At 41.7% G+C, this 21,116-nt stretch overlaps 2 protein-coding genes across 2 annotated transcripts; both read right to left on the reverse strand.

Annotated features, from left to right (window-relative positions):
- Positions 1-329: 329 nt before the first annotated feature.
- Positions 330-15,089, reverse strand: cdh17 (cadherin 17, LI cadherin (liver-intestine)). The gene is given in 21 exon segments (XM_085178702.1): positions 330-1,116; positions 1,257-1,373; positions 2,169-2,279; positions 2,391-2,618; positions 2,870-3,000; positions 4,554-4,798; positions 5,200-5,388; positions 5,480-5,556; positions 5,646-5,855; positions 6,015-6,162; positions 6,252-6,383; positions 6,487-6,692; positions 7,202-7,354; positions 8,718-8,876; positions 9,890-9,967; positions 9,970-10,024; positions 10,126-10,263; positions 12,866-12,936; positions 12,939-12,960; positions 13,428-13,484; positions 14,965-15,089. Coding segments are annotated over 20 exon segments (2,610 nt in total). The 5' UTR covers positions 13,476-13,484; positions 14,965-15,089; the 3' UTR covers positions 330-1,024.
- Positions 15,090-16,345: 1,256 nt separating this feature from the next.
- gem (GTP binding protein overexpressed in skeletal muscle) lies at positions 16,346-19,933 on the reverse strand. Its single transcript, XM_085178724.1, has 4 exons — positions 18,040-19,933; positions 17,590-17,666; positions 17,302-17,506; positions 16,346-17,219 (listed from the first exon to the last, which is right to left on the reverse strand). The coding sequence occupies exons 1-4, from the start codon at positions 18,395-18,397 to the stop codon at positions 16,936-16,938; spliced, it is 924 nt and encodes a 307-aa protein (XP_085034850.1). The 5' UTR covers positions 18,398-19,933; the 3' UTR covers positions 16,346-16,935.
- Between the last annotated feature and the right edge of the window lie 1,183 nt (positions 19,934-21,116).

A 21,116-nucleotide genomic window follows, 5' to 3' on the forward strand; every position in this document is an offset into this window, starting at 1 on the left:
TGGACCTCTTTGTGTTGCATAAAAGCTAAAAAAGAAATCATGCCATGCCCCTTTCAGCACCGTCAACAATCTGCGTCTCCCACTGACAAAGAGATGAGTCAGAGCATCGCTCTCTGAGGCAGCATCGTGGCCTTGACTGCTCAGCTGACAGATGAGCAGGAAGGAGGATGGGGGACGCAACAGTACAAGCAGAGCAATCCCAACCCCGGGCTTCCACAGGACAGAGATTCTGTACAGCACACATACTGTACCTTACGTCACCCATCACCTGCTGCACCACATGTCTGCCCTGATGTGTAGGGGAAAAAACGATGGCGTGAAAACCAAAGTGGTCCCCAGTTTTTGTTGTTTATTGAGAAACAGAACAGTAAACGAACTTTACAAAAAAAACAAAAAAAACAAAGTTGTTCGTGACACAAGTGATCAGTTTGAGTTTGATGTTAAACAACGTTTAATGGTTAGCTGTTACAGTCAAGGTAGAAAAGAGAGTAACACACAAAGTGTCTGGGCCCAAAAAACATATATAATTAAATTAGATGATGAAATAGCTAATGAACCGGCCAGAGTCTGGCAGTGAAATTATAATATATTTATTCAACAAATGAGTGATTAGCATGGGACCACCTAACAGATTAATTAAGGGATGCACAGCATTTGTTAATAATGTTCATGTTGTAAATATAATAAAATAAGCTAAAGTAGATGTGCAAGGACTCATTTGAGTTTCAGGCCTGGAGTACCACAGATATTTTATGGGTCAGTGTACCTGTCCTATCTTATTTAATAGGCAGGTGAGAATTTAAATCTAAATAATCCCAAGTTGTGTATGTAGTCTAGTCTGGTTTTAAGAATCTAAGTTATAATTAAGATAAGGACCGAGCAGGAAGACTGGTTTAAGGCTCTGGTTGGAGAATTTTCCTCCTATCTCAAACATTGTACACACTGTTGATCCCTTGGAGGCTAATTTCTGATTTGTGTTACTGGCACATATAAATAAGAGACTCGGAAACCATCTGCGTCGTGTCTACATCATGGCATTCCTCTCGTCCTCTTCGGCCTGGGCTTTTCTTTGGCTCTTTTTGTTGACGCGTTTGATGACTACAACGAACGCGATAACTGCGAAAGGAGGAGACATAAAACAGAAGTCAGTCACTGGAACACAAAACTTCACACTGACACTGTTGGACAGTCTAACGGTTTGTGTGAAACTTGGTTTCATCAGATAACAGATTTATTTTGGGGTTTGTTAGAATTACCGCAGAATCCCAGAATGCCAGCCAGGATCCCAATGGTGGGTCCCATTCCATAACTGAGCGCTGCTCCTTCTGGTGCAACGTAGCAGTAGCCCAGCTCTGTGCAGTTACATACTTTCACTGTGAAGGAGACAAAATGTAAAGTAAAGTATGACGGGCCAGCTGATTACACTAAAATATCATCAACTTTTCCTTATTTTGTTCCTAACTTTTAGCTTTCTATCAGCAGCCTATGATGAACTGGGTGATTTACTGGACACAGCACTAAACTGGGCACTGATGCAGATAATCAGTTATGGTGAAAAGAAAGAACACCCAGATTAAATTCTAAATTAAGATTTTAGAAATCAGGAAATAATAAAAAAAAAAGACTATACAGGTCTTATTTAGCATGTTAAATGTAAAAGTAAAGGAAGTGTGGCTTGTTTGGAAGGGCTTTCAGGAGAAAGCCTCTTCTTTCTACAAAGAATATGGCAGCACAGATCAGGCTTGCAAAGTTGCATCTGAACAAACCACAACTAATTTATTTCACGTTTCAGCATTTACAGGGTTAAGAGAGCTGTGCTTGAACATATTCCTGCAAACCTTAATAAACTGAAGCAACTTTGTAAAGAAGAGTGGATGAAATCCCTCCACAACGACATGAAGTTATTGGTGCTAAAAACTCTTTTACAGCGTGTTAAATCAAAGGGTGAACTTAGTTTTTCACACACTGTTTCTGCATTTTGGTGTAGATTTTGTTGAATAATTAACAAACATGTCGTGTGATTTTGGATTTTCCTGATTTTTTTTTTTAAACCTTATAAGAACTACATTTTTTTTATTATGTCCTGGTGTGTAAAACCTTAGAAGGGATGCCTTTCTTGCCGCGACTGTAGAATATTGCCAGAAGTAAGGCTTACAAATGTGACTCACCCTCAAATGCCTGTGGGACTCCCACACCTGCTTTGTCTTTAACGGTAATGGGAAGTGAGAAGGTTTTATCTTGAGTTGGTGTTTTTTTCAGTTTCAGTTCAGCTGTTGTATCTGTGTGACACAAAGAAAAAACACATAAAATGTTCTAAGCTGAACACAGAAACGTGCGTCTTTACATCTTAGTTTGATGTTTTTCGTGTTACATTACAGATTTTAGCATACCGTCAACTTGGTTCAGCTCCCAGTTGGGAGATTTCCCGGTTTTGGTGCCAAAGCTGAAAGTGAACGGCTGGGAGAAAGGGTCGCTGTCTGAGTCTTCGGCCTTTATAAGAACAGGTTTGGGATTCTTCATGCAGATGAAGGCCTGGGTCTCCATCAGTTTGGGGACGTTGTCGTTCACGTCCAACAGCCTTACATGCAGGTCCCGCTCAGTGGCCTTCTCCGGGTTGGCTTCAGAGGGAATATCAGAGAGTATGAAAAATGTGGTCTCACCCACAACTAGTTTGTTTTATAAAGGTGAGTAGCGGTCAGTATTTAATGGTCAAAAGCCTTAAACACATGAAGATCTACAGGAGCTTCTGAAAGGTAATGAAAGTGTTTGTATGCAGATGTTTCTTATTGTGTTTCAAAGTATTTTAGCCGATATGTCTCACACTGTGTGGCCTATAAAGGAAAAACTATAGAGCAGTGTCTTCTCTCACCCTTTTCAAAGGCAGTGACAGTGACTTTGAACGAGTCCACCTTCTCTCTGTCCAGTTTTTCTTTGGTCCTGATCTCTCCTGTGGCAGCATCCAACTCCAGCCAGCCCTGAGTGTCACCATCCAGCTTATATCTGCACACAAACACAATTATCAATCATCGGTCTGGCACAGTCAGTGATGAAGCGCACACTGAGCTGGTGGCCAGGGGAAACATCGGTAGTCAAAACGAATCAATGGTCTGTTTTCTGTACATGTGGCAGTCAGAGAGGAGGATAATTCAAACTAGCAGTCAGTGCTCAACAAGGCCAAAGCCATAAATGCGGTGCATGTGGTGTATCCAGCCACTTCACGCATCAGCTAAGAGAAAGATTAGGATCAGTTAAGGAAAAACAGTTTTGAAAAGCAATGCACCGTGTGAAAGAAGTGAAACTTTGTTTTTTAGACCACGCTTTGTGGATGAAGTTTATTAAAGTAAAGTCAGGAATTCTCTCAGCTGCTTCCGTTCAACAAAGTTCCACAAAACTGAAATATACACTATATTGCCAAAGGTATTCACTCATCCATCCAAATAATTGAATTCAGGTGTTCCGATCACTTCCGTGGCCACGGGTATAAAATCAAGCACTGACTGCATGCAAACTGTTTCTACAAACATTTTTTGAAAGAGTTGGTTGCTCTCAGGAGTTCAGTGAATTCCAGCGTGGTACCGTGCTAAGATCCCACTACCAAATTTCCTCACTACCAAATATTCCACAGTCAGCTGTTAGTGGTATTAAAGTTGGGAATAAGAGCAATGCAATTACAGAGCCAGGACAGACGATGTTGAGGTGCATAGTGCACATTGTTCACCAACTTTCTGCAGAGTTAGTTGCTACAGACCCCCAAACTTCATGTGGCCTTCAGATTATCTCAAGAACAGTGCAAAGAGAGCTTCGTGTAATGGATTTGGCAGTGCCCAAGAGAACAGTCTGACTGCATTGGGCCAATGTGTGAGCTGTTTTGCAGGAGTTGCGCTTTTAGTTCTAATGAAGGAACTTTTAATGCTTCAGCATACCAACACATTTTGAACAATTTCATGCTCCCAACTGTGGGAACAGTTTGGGGATGGCCCTGTCCTGTTCCAAAATGGTTGCACACCAGTACACAAAGCAAGGTCCATAAAGATGTGGATGAGTGAGGCTGGTGTGGAAGAACTTGACTGGCCTGCACGGTCCTGACTTCAACCTGATCCCAAGAACACCTTTGGGGTGAATTACAGTGGAAACTGTGAGGCAGGCCTTCTTATCCAAAATCAGTGTCTGACCTCACAAATTCCCTGTAAACACTTTCCCAGACAAGCTAAAGCTGTTATAGCTGCAAAGGGTGGGCTGACATCATGAATGGGATGTCACTCAAGTTCATTTGAGTATGACGGCTGATGAGTGAATACTTTTGGGAATGCAGTGTAATTGGGATAGATTTACTCCACCTTAAAGGCCAAAAAATTGCAACACAAGTTTTGACTTAAAATGTTACACATACCTTAACCCCTGGCATTAGGTAGAGGGGCATTACCCTTAGCTGTATCTTCCTGTACACTGTGTATATTTCCTGTATTATGTAGCAGCTTTCACTAAATCTTTAAACAGCTACAACTTTTTAAGTACTTAGGACCCAGACACTGAGCAGTCACTGGTGTGTTTACCCGATCTCTTTGCCCTCTGGGTCCTTTGCATGCACAGTGAGCAGCACGGATCCTTTGGTGATGTTTTCATATATGGTCACATCCAGGATGTCCATGCTGAACTTTGGAGCCTCATCTACATCAATGACCGACACAGAGAAAAAGGCGGTGGACTCGCTGCCATACTCGAGACTTTCCATCAGCGGCTCTGGGTTACGAGCATCAATCTGGAGCCTGTAACTGGGAGAGGTCTCAAAGTCCAGAGGCTGTTAGGAAGGAGGAGAAAAAAGGTTTTGGAGGAACCACAAAAGAAAAGAGAGGCAGAGATGATGATGAAAGTTTACAACAGAGTGTTGAAAAGCACTAAAATCTAAATTAGTTATATGGACATGCAGGTTTAGGGGTAAACAAGGATCATTTACTATGGCCATAAAATCATATATGACCAAACTCTAATGTTGCTGTTACATGCATGATGACTACTAGCTTCAGCTCTTTCATTTTCAACAACTATAAGCAAAAACATAAAAAAGATACAAAGACAACAAAAAACTCCATCACGAGAATTTAATAATCTGAACTATTTAAAAGGGCCCAGAAATGTTGGAGCAGCTACTTAAAGATCAAAGTTTGCAAGAAATGAAACAGAGAGAATGGAGATCACCACCTTAGCCAGAACCAGATAACCAACACCTTTGCCGTCAGTTTCCATGGCAAAGACGTCGTCGGTGTTTCCTTCAGAGATGATGAACTGGATCTCCGAGCTGCCGGTGTCTGGGTCGTCATTATCTGTTGCTTTGATGGTCAGAAGTGTGTGTCCCAGAGGAGTGTCCTCTGCCAGAGTCTCGTTGCCATACTGCATACGGACACAGAAACAGACACAGTAACAATACCAGCCAGTCAGAATGAGGAACAAGAGCCAGCGTTCAAAAGGTTCCCATACTTACATCATTCTTCTCAAACTTGGGCAGCTCATCATTGACGTCAATGACCTTGATGACAACCTTACAATTTGTGCTGAAATCTGTGAGAGAAAAGCCATAAAAACTTCATCCAAAGTTAAAAACATTAACTAAACTCAGCCTACAGGTGTGCTTTCATACAGTATGTTACCTTTGTCACTGACTCGGACATTGAGGTTGTAGACCGCATTTTCCCTTCGCCGCAGCGAGCGCAGTGTACGAATTGTTCCAGAAACATAGTCGATGGAGAAGGTTTTGGAGTCGGTGGGTGGATTTTGGGACAAGATGGTGTAAGTCAAAACAGAATTCAGTGTCCCTTCTTTATCGCTATCATGAGCCAGCAGCTCTCCTACGAGGCCACCTGGAATAAGGAGATGCAGTGAGAATCCCTCACGTCTATCATGAAACTTCAAAAAACTTTTTTACAAATTAGAAATATTCTTGAATTCAACAGGCTGCCTGTGGCTGAAGAAACCACCACCTATATGGATGCTGCGCACCTCGACGGAGTCATCCTTACCTACAGGCTCATTCTCCTGGAACTCAAACACAGTCTCCTCATCGCACACAGGTGCGTTGTCATTCACATCCTCCACCAACACGTAAATCTCCATGGGTGGATCCACTTCGTTGTCATTTTCATCCTTTGCCAGCACCACCAGGATGAACTGGAAACAGAACCAACTGAAGCTCAAGAAAAACTCCTAGAAGTGAGTCTTTATTTTTATATAACTTATTGAACAAATGTGTTATCTACCCTCTCTTTTCTTTCTCTGTCCAGCTTCTCTGTCACCATTATTTCTCCATTTTGTGTGATCTCAAAGGGGAATTTCAGCTCTCGCTCCTTCTGGACCAGTACGTATCTGGCATCAGGGTCATTAGACTGGACCTGGATGGAGAGAGAGAGAAAGGCAGGGCCCAGACTAGGATGGTCAGCTGATGGATAAAGATGAGATGCAGTTAGGAGTATGAATATATGAATCTCAGGACACCTTAGCAATGGTTAGTGGGTATGTTTCCTCTAAGTTTTCTCTAATGTGTATGGGTCCGGGATTCTTCCACAGGTTTTGCTGCACAGCAATCTGGACTCTGCTGTTTCCACTTAGCGCATTCTGCGAAGCTCCTTCCAGGTCCTGCACGCGCACAAACAGGGTGTAGTCTGGGTCTTCCAGGGGGTCCAAGTTTTGCCGTCTCATCTCTGACACCACAAATGGAGAATAAATATTTCAATTTGAACCAAGGAGTTTTTCTTTGGGGTAAAATTCACTAAAACATTCCAGCAAATCTCTCATTCTGAAAAGCTGAGTCCGATGGACGCGACTAAACCTCTCTCCCCAACTGAACTCATCAACTCAGCACCCAGCGCTAATTGCTGACAGCAACTTCTTCATTACAGTCTGTTTATCTACATTAACACAATCCTTTAATCTGCACCATCATATGCTCCTACTTTAAAGAGCACCATCAAAGCCCAGATGTTGTTGTTTATGTTCTTATTATTCTTCATCCTTCATCGTGAAATTTCTCCACTGTTGCAGCTGCAACTCAAGCTTATTTTCAATATTAATTGTTTAGATGAGTATTTGCTCCATTAAACTGTTCATCTTGACTATAAAACGTCTGAAAATTGTGTGAGATTATGCCCTGATCTTGTTAACTGACAGCGTTAACTGTTCAGCTTTACTGACGACTCTTTTGGAAACAAACCTGCTCTCTGCACACAGGTGAAGAAGGGGTTGTGTTCGTAGGGGACCTCCTGCACCGAACAGTAGTCATCGAACTTTCTCTTCAGAGTTTCAATGCTCCGATCTTCTCCCCTGGCATACTGGATGCCCTCCCTTGCCTTTAGCAGCTGCTGCCCTGTTAAAACAACACACACGCATCAAACACCAGCGAGCATGCTCACACACATCGCAGACGCGCTTCAGGTGATCTAAGAGGGGAAACAAATTCCTAATTGAACTCAAAGTAATCAGTGATGAGCGTCACGCGACACATTTAGGCAACCTGCCTTCAATCAGCATTAATCTTGAGTACACAAGATGATCTGCCAGATTACAGGCAGAGACAGTGGCCACAGATTAAAGACTTTTCCACGGATGCCACACAGAGTTCTGTGCTTCTATGGCTGGCTTCAGGTCTCTGTGCTACCCAACGTTATTATTGTAATCTAAAACTAAACTAAAATTAGATGTGAAAAAATCCAAACATTTTATTTAACTGTGAAAAACATTTAAAACCAACTGAAACGATTTTGTAAACTTGGAAAACTAACTAAAATATATAGTATGACCTAAAACCATTAAAATGGTGGTAAGTGAAGAAGTGTGCAGAAGTTATAATAAATATATATTTATTTCTCCCTGTATGAACCGGTCATATATACACATGTCAGGTGTGCAGAGGAAATGTCCTCACTTGTTAATTTGGTAAAATTTGTATCACAAACTGCCTGATGAGGATTCGATGGATGTTTTTATTGAGGTTTGGATGTTTACAACCCTGTGAGTTGACTGCTTTTAAAAATGTTCTTTATGCTGTAATATCTAAGCTGATTTTCCAAAATCTTGCCTCTGGTATTTGCTATAAATAATAAAGTAATAAGGACAAAATTAACACTGAAACTAATAAAAATTAAACATTTTAAAAAATAATAAGAAATAAGGTAAAATCATAAAACCCAATCTGGAAGCCAAAAAGTCAAAATGAAAAAATAATTACTTACTAGAAGCACAAATCCCCCTGAAGCTGTTCTAAAACTTTGATGTTTTCATTACAATAAGAAGACATCGCCTGGTTGTGGCTTCACTGTGATGTCGTAGTGCTTCTTACTGAAGAAATAAAAGGCGTGTTGTGCAGCTCTCTTCGTGCTCTTTCACATAATATATTACTCAATATTGTTTTTTGAATTTTCTTTCAAGCTTAACTTTGACCTTGGGTGCTAACAATGAAGGTCAAGGTCAAATGCTTAACCAACCCAGATACTGACCTAGTAAACTGTTGTTAAACTTGAAAAAAAAACAAAAAACAATGGTAATGTAAAGATTTTGATGATTTTCACATTTTGTGTGACCTTCACCTGATTTTCACTAAAAACAGATCAGGTATTTACCATCACACTGAGTGATAATCGTAAAACTGTGGATGCTGCACTGCTAACACACAGACTGATTACATACTCCTTCCCTCTCCGGGGGGAGAACTGTGAGAACTTTGGTGCTACCTTGCTCTGTGGTGGAGATCTCTCCAGTGTCGGGGTTGATCTGAAACAGCTTTGTGTCTCGTATGCTGGGGATCTCACTGACCAGGCTGTATCTCAGACGAGCGTTTGGAGTCTCCGGGTCATCCTGATCCGTCGCAAACACTCGGGTAAATGGGACAGCTAGAGCCACACAGAAAACTTACGTTAAAGTCATAGAGAAAGGTATGGTACTTACACGGTCTACTTAAAGAAATACTGCTTAACCCACATGCATAGAAGGAATCCTTTAAAGGGTTCTCTGAAAAACAAATACAGTTGTGCACGCTTTATCCTTTGAGCTACACATTAGCTGCACTTTAATTTAACACCAAACATATTACTATGTATGTACTCAAATTAATGGTTGTAGGGTGGCTGGAGCCAGCTGCCATTAGCAGAGAGGCGGGGTACACTATTGGCAATATGTCACATGACCAATACAGAGAAACAGTTGCACCTATGGGCCAATTAACTTAACCAAACTAACTGCATTTCTTTGAACTGTGGAAGGAAGCCGGAGTACTTGTGAGATCAAGCAAACTCTACACAGAAAGGTCAGCTGCAGGTTTCAAACCCAGGACCTACTTGCTGTGAGGTGCTACCACCACGCCACACTACTGTCCCAAAACTCTTTCATTTTTGACTTACGTTTAAAACTCAAATGTGTAGATCTAAACAAACTTGGTTTCACAGCTTGAGTTTAAAGTCCCAGGTTTGAGCAGAAAGCATTCAGTGGCAAAATGAAAAAAGATCAATCATCCACTGTGATGAATGCCCGACTGCACTGAAGACCTCTGCAAGCTGATTTTCATAGTCAAGTAAAATTAAAGCCTCGAAGGGGAGAAATGAAGCTCTAATTCTTTTATCTGCTTTGAAAAATCACTCTCATTAAAATGAATAGCACATGTAATTTGCAGGTTATGGACTAAAACATGCAAACTCCTTAAATCACGTGTACTCTTCAGCATAAAGGTTTACTTAAAAAAGATGAAAGTGTTGAAATCAACAGGGGGCAGCTGTTATTACTGCCCGTGATGAACTAGATGTAAGGCCACCTGTTCTTTCATAAGTACTTTAAAAAAGATCGAGCTTTAAGGATAAAAAATTTAAATATGCAAAGCAAAAATGTCACAACAGGTAGAAGTGTGCACAACCTGCTGGGGTATTCTCCCGAACCACAGTTGTGTAGACACTCTGGTTGAAGTACGGTGCTTTGTTGTTGACATCCAAACATTTATGGTCACATAAATCGGGCCGTCCACCACTTCTTCATCTGCCAGTGCCTCCACCTGTGCACAAACATGAGTTTTTATGCACGAGTGTGTGTCCCGTGTGCCTAATGCAATGCGCGCACGGTTTTCCATGTGTTTGAAAAAAGACATCGTGTTACCATGATAATGTAGTGCTCTTCTCGCGACCAGTCCAGAGATTGTTCCAGATAAAGCCACCCATCCTTTGAAATACTAATGTCTTGTCCACCTTCTCCACTCAGCCTGAAGTTATTAACATGTGGATCTGTCACCTGAAACTAAGGAGTGAAAGAAGCAGACGAGAAAAATCAGGACACTTTGACCACAAAAACCAGGTCTGTTCATCGCTTCTTGAGTTTCATTTGATCTCAGACAAAAAAGTGGTAACTTTTTTAGTGAACAAAAAGGGGAAAACACCATAACTTCCTTAAAGGATCACATACTTGACAGTTAATCTGAGTATGACTGGAAGTTTCTGATTGGCACACATTAATGGAAGAAGTACTCTTCTGCATTTTAAACCAGTATATAAATACAACATATTCAAATACAAACACAAGGATGGGCTGTAAAAAAACCCACTGAAGTAAAAGTTCACAAAAGTAAAATTGATAAATGTTAAATGTTTATATTAATGTATCACTGCTAAGTAACATCCAGCTGCTTTTGCCATTGGTCCAGTGGTTTCCAGATCAGAGGCTACACTAAAAGAATGGGGTGTTTAGAAATATCCCTATTTTTAAAAGAAGCATGTATCTGTTTTTTAAACTGAAATAACATTAAAATTAACCAAAAACTCACACAAAATGCCTAAATGATTCATGGAACATTAATCGTGAAGCATTACTGGGATATCTGTAAAGGGAGTACAGAGCCCCACTTTCAGCAGTCTTTACCATCAGCATGTTACTCAATGAAAATTCATTGCATTTGGGCACCGCTACAGCTCACCTGGCTGAACCGATGACTCATATGCCAAAGGTTGCCGAATTCTGGGTCTGATTCTGGCCCATGTTGCGTCAACATATAGAAAGCACTGTATAAGGATTTCAAATATAATGTCACATTTGACCTCTGACCTCTCCTTAAAGGTAAATGGACTGATCTGAAGGTCAAAGTGATAATAATGCAGAGCTGTTTATAACTATGTTTCTTACTGCCATTGTTTGTCTTGATGACAAGGTATACAGGGCATATAGAGAATGAAATATGGGCATTCTAAATATCAGATTAATGTGGACCTTTGACCTCTCATTTCACATCTGCCCTTCTTTCAGGTTCACTCCATAATGCGCTACATTGCTAAAGAAAGTGTTTGATGAGAAAGAGAAGAAGCTGCCTAGTTATCTAGAAATAAATTGTAGTGTAATATTGTATAACAAGCTCAGGTTATTCATGTCTAGTTATTTAAATCAATACCTATTATCCATAACCTACTGCTACATAATGTTTGTGTATTCAAAGTAAGTATCTGTGATACCACTTTTCTCTGATTTATACTGCACTATAAATTTCTTAAAGTACTTTAAAAAGAAGAAGAGAAAACACAATGAATATTTCCAAAATCCAATTAAGTTCCCTTAAAAGTAAACACTGTCCAGAGAGTGAGCTGCCATGGTGGAGGATTGCGCTTTCTGCTGCTTCTTGTTTTATTAATAAATTTGATTGAGTGCTGAGTGTCTAGAACCGCAGGCTTTGTGGGTGTGATTATGCACTCAGAGCGGTTAAAGAAAAAACTTCCCCCTGGAGCCAGTCAGAGTATTCTTGTTCTAGGAAGTAAAAATGTATTCCATGTGGACATTAAAAAAAGAAGATGGATGTAGCACCTATTTTCACAGAACAGGTCAAACTGGTTCGGACTCTCTAGAGACTAAAATGGTACCTACAAAACCCACAGAGTCAACAGAAAGGAAAAAGGTGATGGCAGGATGCTGATCTTTTAGGGCCAGCTAAAAATAAAGAGTTACATCTGAAACTGGCTACCCGGTGGAGCCAGTTATCTCCAACAACCAGACAATGGCCCCAAATACAGCTCCAAACTGTGTGACGACAATTCGAGAGGAAGCAGTCAGCTCATTATGAAGTGCCCAGCGTGGTCACCGGACCTCAAACCTATTAAGCTGTTGTGGGAATAGTTTGACTGCATGGTATGCAAGAAATGGCAATGAAACCAATATCTGCAAAGCTACAGCTGCTGCAAATAGACGACTGATTGATTAAAAGGGAAGTTTGATGGCGAGCGAGAATTTATGGGAGATAAAGTATCGAAATTTTAGGAGCGGGACCACGCCTCCAAACACGCTCCTTCTGGTTATTATCTATATATGTTCCCCCAGTTCTACAAGCTGTTCATTCTCATTTACGTGCCCCCCCCCTCCCCTTTTTAAGTCTTTAATTTCTTCACTTGTATTTAGTACACTGGGATCTGCTAGGCCTAGGAGCTGCCACAAGTCCCCTTCGAGGCCTTCTCCAAACCGCAGCTCAATTCACATCCAAGCCATTCACCTTTATCTACTAAAACACTGTCAAACCTAAAATGAGAACACGCTCCCAGCTAGTGAAATAACAATATGATGATGATGTTACCAAACTTTTACAGTAAACGTGAAGGCTTGTGAGATGGCCGACAGAGGAGCAATAACAAAACAACAAAGATCTGCAACAATACTTTATATTCAGAGGTTGTTTTTTTTACTATTTATTATTTTCCTATCTTGATTAAGATAAGATAACTTCTCAGGTGCAGGTTCTGGTTTAGTGACACTTATCTGACTGAGGTGTTTGATAAATGGGGCGCATGGCACATGTGCAGCTCATCCACCTCAAAAATGGACAATATTACACCAGCAGAGCGCAGCGCTGCTGCCATGCTTATATTACCTGAAACAAAGGATAGGGCACTAGGGTCGCCTCTGGCACATCCAGCACTGTGTTCTCAAAGGGGCCTTTTTCTCCTCCAGATCCTTCCCACCAGCCTATTACAGCACAGAAATAAAGGTTAAAGGTCATCGAGTACAGAAAAAGGCAAGAAAAAATGAAAACCTCTCACACGCATACCTAAATTTGCCATTTTAGCTTTAGCTCCGGTGAAATCAGTCAAGCATTGAGGGCAGTATTTACGGCCCAGTTATTTATTGAACCAAAATGACTTAACAGTGGAGGAACTTTTATATTCGACTACATGATGGGAGAGCAAAGTCTACAGACAAAGGGCCCACGCTCCGTTTAGCAACCCTTTCTGTGAGTGTTTTAAAATGAGTCACTGAGGGCTGTTTCACGGACTCTTCGTTAACCTTGCTGATAGTTGTAAGTGTTTTCTTTCATGCGCTCCCTGTGTAGCATTAATCAACGCTGACTATTTCACAGATCTTTTAACAGGTTCATGCATTTGAATATGTATTGAAGAACAGCAGCAGCAGTTGGCCGGCGCTCGTGTACTCACAATGCTGAACAGCAGCAGGAGCAACAACAGATGCACCATGGGTGTCATTATCACAGCCTGAGAAGGAAGAGGAAGACGAGGAGGAGGGTTAGAAAAAAATGTTTAAGGAGGTTTCAGAGGTTATGTCATTTTTGTGGAAAATATTTACTGTGCTCTGCTGTTGCATAAACACTAAAAAACCCATGTAGTGGATTATTACCAATTCCACGGAGGAATCTTTAAACCCTCTCAACCCTTTTCTCCGTTCAGTGCAGTGTGTCATTGATGTGCAATGTCCACAGTGTCACAAAGAAAGCGTGTCCTCTGTCCTTGAATCTGCACATGTGCACTGTATCTCTCTTTGTGCATACTTTGTGCTGAAGTGCTTACACATGGGACTCCACCTACACCTTCCAGGTGAACCACCCACCCGAATGCACAGAAGAAAATGAAAGTCGATGCCTTTTAAAGCAGCGTCAGGTGTTTGTGTCCAAGTCTTTCTCTTTCTGTAAAGTGGGTGTACACATATGTATATATGTATATGACACCAAACCAGTGCAATGACTTTAGGGCTGTCTCCTCAGACACTTGAATAAACATAACTTCAGTGAATCTGTAGATTTTCCTGCATTTTGCATTTAAAGCAACCGTTTCCCCCGAAAAAAATGTACTACACTGAATGCACTGAATGCAGAAGCATCCAAGTTATAAGGCCAGAGTAATGCTTGTTTACTAAAGAAATAATGTGACAGTCGCTACTGACAATTAAAGAAAACTCACACTTTTAATTCTTTTAGGTCTGTGCTTAACCCATACATCAGGAATAAGTTGGTAAATAAGATATGTAGAGATTCTGGAGCTGTAAAGTGCAAGCGAAACAGAAGGGTAAAGTCAAAGGGTTGAGTGAAGGTGACATTGAGTCGAGCCAAATGACCTCATTGTCTGAACACCTTATTTATCTGCAGGTTTTCTGCATTTTATAAGAATATCTGTCTCCATGTTGTTAACTAACATCTGCTGCGAAGCAGACCTTTAACTGGCAAGTCCCTCAGCAGTGTCACTAGTTTCTAAACGTCCACCTACAGCGACTTGGCTGGTATCCAGAGGAGAAACTAACAGACGTTTGACACTTGATTAAATTGAAGCTGGGAGAAATACACAAACATGGATCCAAAGCTACAGGCCCCTCTCGCTTTATCCTCTTAGATCAATGACTGGATGACCTTTGTCTGGCTATATTCAGCTGCTATAATACCAAATTTAAAGTCCCGTTCACTTACCTTCCTCCTATTCTAAAATGCTGAGAACAACCCAGGAAGAAGGAGAGCAGTAAGGCAGTAAAATATGCCAACACCTTATCTAAGGCCCTGCCAAAGTCAAGTCAAGATCATGGCACTTCAGCGATAATCTGAGAACATTTTAAACCCGTCATCGCACAATCTATAAAAACCAACACAAGCAGTCCTGTTTGTTTCTGGCGACACACCTGAAAAATAATTCTCCCAATTCTCCTGAAACAAACCTGAAACTTGGGAGACAAGAGAGCGAGGTGGCTTACCTTAGAGGAGAGAGCAACTGAGACACTCGTCAGACTGATCTGAGCAGCTCCATCCTGTCCTGGTCAAACGTTAACCAGCCACTAACCAGCAATGTTTTATTGGATCTAATGATTGTCTAATCACCATGCCCTTCTGCCAAGCTGGCCAATGGGAAAGAAGCAGACAAAAGCAACAAAGACAGGAAGAAAAGAACAATTATAAATAAAGAATTCAATAAAACACCTGTCTATTAAAGTAAGATGGGGGGTTTATTGAAACACTCAACTGCTTGTGGATTTGTAGAGTACTGATTAGTGTTTGTAAAACAACAAACTCTTTAAAGGGAACGTCTCAGCAAAGCATTTGTGAATTTTAGCCAGCATGTGCGTGAATTCTGGACAAAAATAGAACAAGAAGCGGGGAAAACGAGGGAGGTAAATTTGTGAAATCGTTCTTATTTCTTCGCTACTCATTGTTTAAGTTTCTGATTACCTCTTAGACTTTGACCTATGCACCATTGCTGTGCTTCCTGGCAGATTTTCCATCAGCAGCAGTGCCTGATAAGGAGCTATGCGTAGACAATAGGACCGACTCGCTGATTGCACTGACAATCCACTGCCTCATGGGAATGCAAAGCTTTGAGGTCAATTCAGGAGGTCAAGACGCACATGAAACTGTAAAAACAGGAAAAAGAAGGTGTGTCTTAAAGGCTTCATCTTTATGACCCAACCTCACACGTATCAGTTGGAATTATCTGTTATATGACCTGATGCATAAAGTCATCCTGAGCTGAGAGGTTTACAAGCTGTGGAGAGCTGCTTGGACACACAAACCACAAAACTGTGCGACTCCGTAGGAAAACAGGCTGCGAGTGAGTCACTGTTTCACAGGCCTCGCTATTTAACCAGAACCTATGACTGGAGAGTCGATGGTTCAGCGGATGAAGCTGGAAGTGACTCTGTTATGTAAAGCGTGGCTCTGTATGTGCACACAGCCCGGTATTGCGGCCAACACCATCTGCCCGACGCTCTCTGAACCAAACACACACACTTCCTCTGAATGTTACTTTGGCAACACATTTTTCTGCTTTTGACTGTTTTCCCAACAAAACCGAGCTGGAAAGCTTGTCAGGTGCCACACTGGGAGCCAAATCACCGTACCCAATCAGACGCGCAGGGGACTAATGTGCTGAAGTAAGTTCAGGTTTAATGTCACCACCTGACTCATCCTGCATCAGCGCAGCGTTGCTGCGAGACCCTATTTGTGCAAGTGTGTCTCCTTTGTGTCAAAGCTGAGTCACCCATTATCATTTCTCATCAGTGATGTGGAGATGGCAGACAAAAGAGTGTTATTTTTTTTTCCTTTCAAATGCTGTTATGTCACTTTATTTCATCAAGCAACACTTAAAACAAAAAAAAGATACATTATCAATGTGGTTTTTATGTACAACAAGTGCAAAATACGACACGTATAAATAAAGTAACTGTCAAAAGATCATTGTACACATAATCAAAGACATTAACTGCACAAAGTAGCTTACAAATCATAGCACTTTGGGATCAACAGTCAAAATTTGGCAAGAATCGGAGCAAACTGATCAGGAAAAAAGAGAAGAAAGGAGAGAAAAGGCTGTTAAAATGAGTTTGTTAGAAACACAAACAACAAAATAAATAAATAAATAAATAACTTCCTTTTCTCAGTTTCCATCAGCTGGTCTCTAATCTTAGACATTTCTGTCACACAGACACGAGGCCTCTAACAAAGTTCATTTCAAAGGCAGACAATCTAAGCCGAGTCCTCTCAGTCTGTGCTGGATTGCAACGCGTTCCTAACACCGTCCCGGCTGTTTGGAGGGCGGATGTGAACACCGTGAAGGCTGCGTGTGAACCATCCAACTTTGTAGCCACCTCAGATGTAGGCTTATCCTCCACCTACTAACTTGTTCTCCTGCTCAAAGGTGTGATGTAGATCTGGCTTCATCCATCAGAGTCCTACAGCACAGAGAGATCATGGCAGGACTTGGATTTCAGCCAGAACGCCACACTGAGGTTGTTCTTTGCCACCACTTTGTCAAGGAAACGTTTGGCTTTCATAGGGATGCTCTCTCGGCGGGTAGTGCAGCTTCTGTGCCTGCGGCGTTTGTTGGCTTCTTTGGAGTCCCGTCGTAGACGTAGCTGTCGCACTATGCCACGGAAAGCCTCCCAGACGTTGTGCTGCATGGCGGCCGAGGTCTCGATGAACTTGCAGTCGAACACAGCGGCACAAGCGCGACCCTCTGAAACAGGGAGGAGACAGTTTCAGGCACATGATCATCTTATCAAAAGAAGCATAAACAGACTCAGATTAGGCCTCCTTACCGCTCACTGACACCTCTCTGCGTCGCACCAGGTCACACTTGTTCCCCACAAGGATAATCGGTGTATTCTGAGCAGGGCGGAAGCGACGCAGGGTTATCCGGAGCTCAGAAGCTCTCAGGTATGAGGCCCGGTCAGTTATAGAGTACAGCAACAAGTAGGCATCCCCAGTCTGCATGTACTGCTCGTACACACATTCACTGTCAGTCTGCAAAGCACACACAGGGCTCAGTATGCTCACACACAGGCAGGTGAAGTCTCTTCTTTGATTCATTTTGTAAAAAAACTCACCTCTGAATCCCAGGTGTCAATCAGAGTTATAGAGGCAGGCTCTCCATCCACTTCAATTTCCTTTTCAGTCACTTCATCTGAATTTAAACAGGAATGAAACACTTAGATCTTAGTGAAATCAGCAAAACGGCAAACAGCATTATTATTAGAATAACTGCAGTGCTAAGGTTTTATTATAGAATAAGATTTATTAATCCCATAGCAGGGAAATTTACGTTGTTATTGTAAATTTACATTGTTATAGCAGGGCAGCTAACCTAACCTACAATGCAAAAATAGAAGACAAATATGCACTATACAAAGTAGAATAAATACAATTTATTTCTTATACTTTATGATTTCTACTACTATGTTATTTTATATATATTCATATAACAATATATACACGAGTATTACAGGAAGAATAGAAGTGTAACTTTCTCCGGCACTTTAATAAGGTCTTTCTCTCACCTCCACAGAGCTCGCAGTCGTCGCTGTCCATGCTGTCCGCTGCACCGGCGAAGATGCTGGCGAAAGTCGTTTTACCGACCCCGCTGGCCCCCAGCAGCACCACCCGATACGGTCTCCCGGGCTCCGCGGAGTGCTCCCCGGCGGAGTCGGTGGAGATGACTGAGTCCGAGGAGGACCAGCTCCCTCTGCTCCCGTCCGACTCCCCGGCGGAGCTGGCGCAGGATTTGGAGCGAGAGATGCAGGCGGGGACCCTCGCCAGGAGGCTGTCCGAGAGCGGGTGGCTGCCCGCGTCGCAGATGCTCCACCGGTGGAGCTCGTTCTGCAGGCGGAGGCTGTGACGGCGCACACTGGACAGCATGGTGCCGGCGGCAAAATCGGGATGGACTGGATTATACACAGCGGTGGGATTAAACCTCTTCCAGCACAGAAACAAAGAGCCTTCTTACGTCTTAAAAGACACTTCAGAAGCTTTTTATCCTTCTCAGGTGAAGTAGAAGCGTCTCGTTTCTCTGAGATTAAAGGTGACTAAACTTAGTCTCAGATAATCAGAAGTTTCCCCCTGTTGGTGTCTACTGCATTAACTCAGCGCCCACGACCTCAATATGCTGCTTAAACCTGTTTCTGCGGCACACCGATTTCAAAGTTTAATTCGTGCATTTCCAAAAATACAAATAAAACACACTTTCTGGATAAATCCCGGAGCGAAATTCACAGCTTCTGCCTTCTTGATGTGTCTGCAGCCTCATCCCTCGGTAATCTCCAGCTGAGTGAAGTCTCTTAATGCCCTGATGGGGTTTCCCTGCAGTTTATATAGACGGATGGGGGCGGGGGGGAGGTCACACAAGTAGAGCATGGGAGAGTGGATGCAAAGCCGTGATGTGCTGGGTACTCACAGTTTTGGTTCATGCGCACGGTGTGCGGCAGCTCAGATGATATTAAAATGACTGTGCGGCAGTGACATGCGGTTCAGCACCACCGCATTACACGTGTGCAGAGCCTGTAACACTGATATGCTCCTATAGAGAAGCCTCACTGCTGAAATTTATTTTATAGGATTCAACCAAAGGTTTGTGACACGTTTCCAATTCGTATTAGAAAGTTTATAAATCCAGGATCAATCTGCTTCTGATTACTGTCACAGTTACACTCACTGGCCACTTTGTTAGGGACACCTATTCAACTGCACTTAATGCAAATATCAGCCAGTCACATGACAGAAACTCATTTAAGCGCAATACTGAGCATCAGAATGCGGAAGAAAGGTGTTTAAGTGACTTCAAATGTGGCATGGCTGTTAGTACCACACAGGCACTAACAGCCATGCCACATGGCTCAGAAACTGCTGATCTGCTATCTGTAAGGTATCTCTAAGGTTTACAGAGAAAGATCTGAAAAAGAGGAAATATCTAATGAGCCACACTTCTCCAGGGGAAAATGCCTTGTTGATGTTAGAGGAGAATGGCCAGGCTGCTTTGAGCTGATAGGAAAGCTACGGTAACTCAAATAACCACTCGCTAACACCAAGATATACAGAAGAGCATCCCTGAACACATCAAACCTTTAAGCAGATGGACTACGGGAGCAGAAGACCACTCTGGGTTCCACTACGCTGAGCTAACAGTAAGAAACTAAGGCTTGGGATTGCCAAAACTGGACAAGAGAAGATTAGAAAAACTTTGGCTGGTCTGATGGGTTTCAATTTCTTCAGCAACATTCAGAAGGTAGAGTTAGAACTCGGTATATATCATGAAAGCATGGATCCATCGAGCCTCGTAACAAAGAGAGGAAAAGAACAACCGCTTTCACTTTGCACCATTTCTTTGAAAATGTGGAAATTCAGAGTTTATAAAAAAAATAAAACCTTTTGTTCCTAGAGTTTCTGAATAAACTTGTTAGTATATTAGGATCCATATGTCTGTGAAGGTTCTCAGTCATCCGACCTGGATCTTGGAAAGAAAAGCGTCTGGACTTCTTTAAGTTGCTTAAAGACGTTTCACCTCATCTGAGAAGCTTCTTCAGTTCTGAAGGATTCATAGGTTTAGATCAATACAGTAATTGAATTATTGAAAAATGTAAAACAATCAGTAACGTATGTATGTTCCCAACTAAAATGGCTTTTCTTTTCAATTTAATACCATCACAAGCAGAATTAAAACCAGCTACAATAAAAACATCAATATCTAGACTTCAGTGGTAACATAAACATAAAACAATCAAAATGACTATTTGGATGCTCAAGTTTTATAATGTTGTGTCCATCATATGACCAAAAACAGTTTTTGCTGTGAAAAACATCTTTTATACAAACGACTGGTGGGGAAATCACTTGTTATCATTCTCTCTTGTGAACCTCCAGCTTTTTCTTTTTGTGAAATCTGTAATTTGTGAGATAAAGGTCAGAAAAAAAAAAGATTACATAAGTTTTAATCAATAGTTTTATGATCTTTAATGTTTGGAATCTAAACAATGTAAATTTATCTGCACTTCATTAAGAGAAACTGGTCAAGGGCTGCAGATGAAAACAAACTTTTACCAATACATTTCAGAATATTGCCAATTTTTCTGTTCAAATAACTAACTAAATAAATAAATGCATGCAGTGCATTCAGGTGTAGTTATATAAATATGGGAGCACTGTGTAAGCCCATGCAAACAGGTCACGGTTGTAAGAATAATAAAAACTCTCATGAATAGAGCGTATTCAAACTGCTTTGGTCTGAGTCCTTGAGGATACCAGATGGAGGGAGACAGCGTGATGAAGAGCTCGGTCCTTCATACTGTAAATATGCTGTTCAGTGCGACTCGTTCAGACATTCTGGTTTTTCTTCTTACCCTGCAGACAGCATACTGTAAAGCCGACATGTTAACAGCAACCGGTTCACATAAAAGGTTTTACTCTGTACACAATATTTGTGCCGCAATGTTCAGAAGCAAGTGGGAACAACCGCTAGTATTGTTCTTTCCACCTACACTTTTACCATCTGAAAGCAACAGGCGTGTGTCAAGAACACAAAAAGCCTTCAGTACTATGGTACTATTATGCCAACAGAGCACGTCACCCTCAGACTGCGAGCTTA

This window comes from Neolamprologus multifasciatus, chromosome 11 (assembly GCF_963576455.1).
Source record: "Neolamprologus multifasciatus chromosome 11, fNeoMul1.2, whole genome shotgun sequence".
Taxonomy (NCBI): domain Eukaryota; kingdom Metazoa; phylum Chordata; class Actinopteri; order Cichliformes; family Cichlidae; genus Neolamprologus; species Neolamprologus multifasciatus.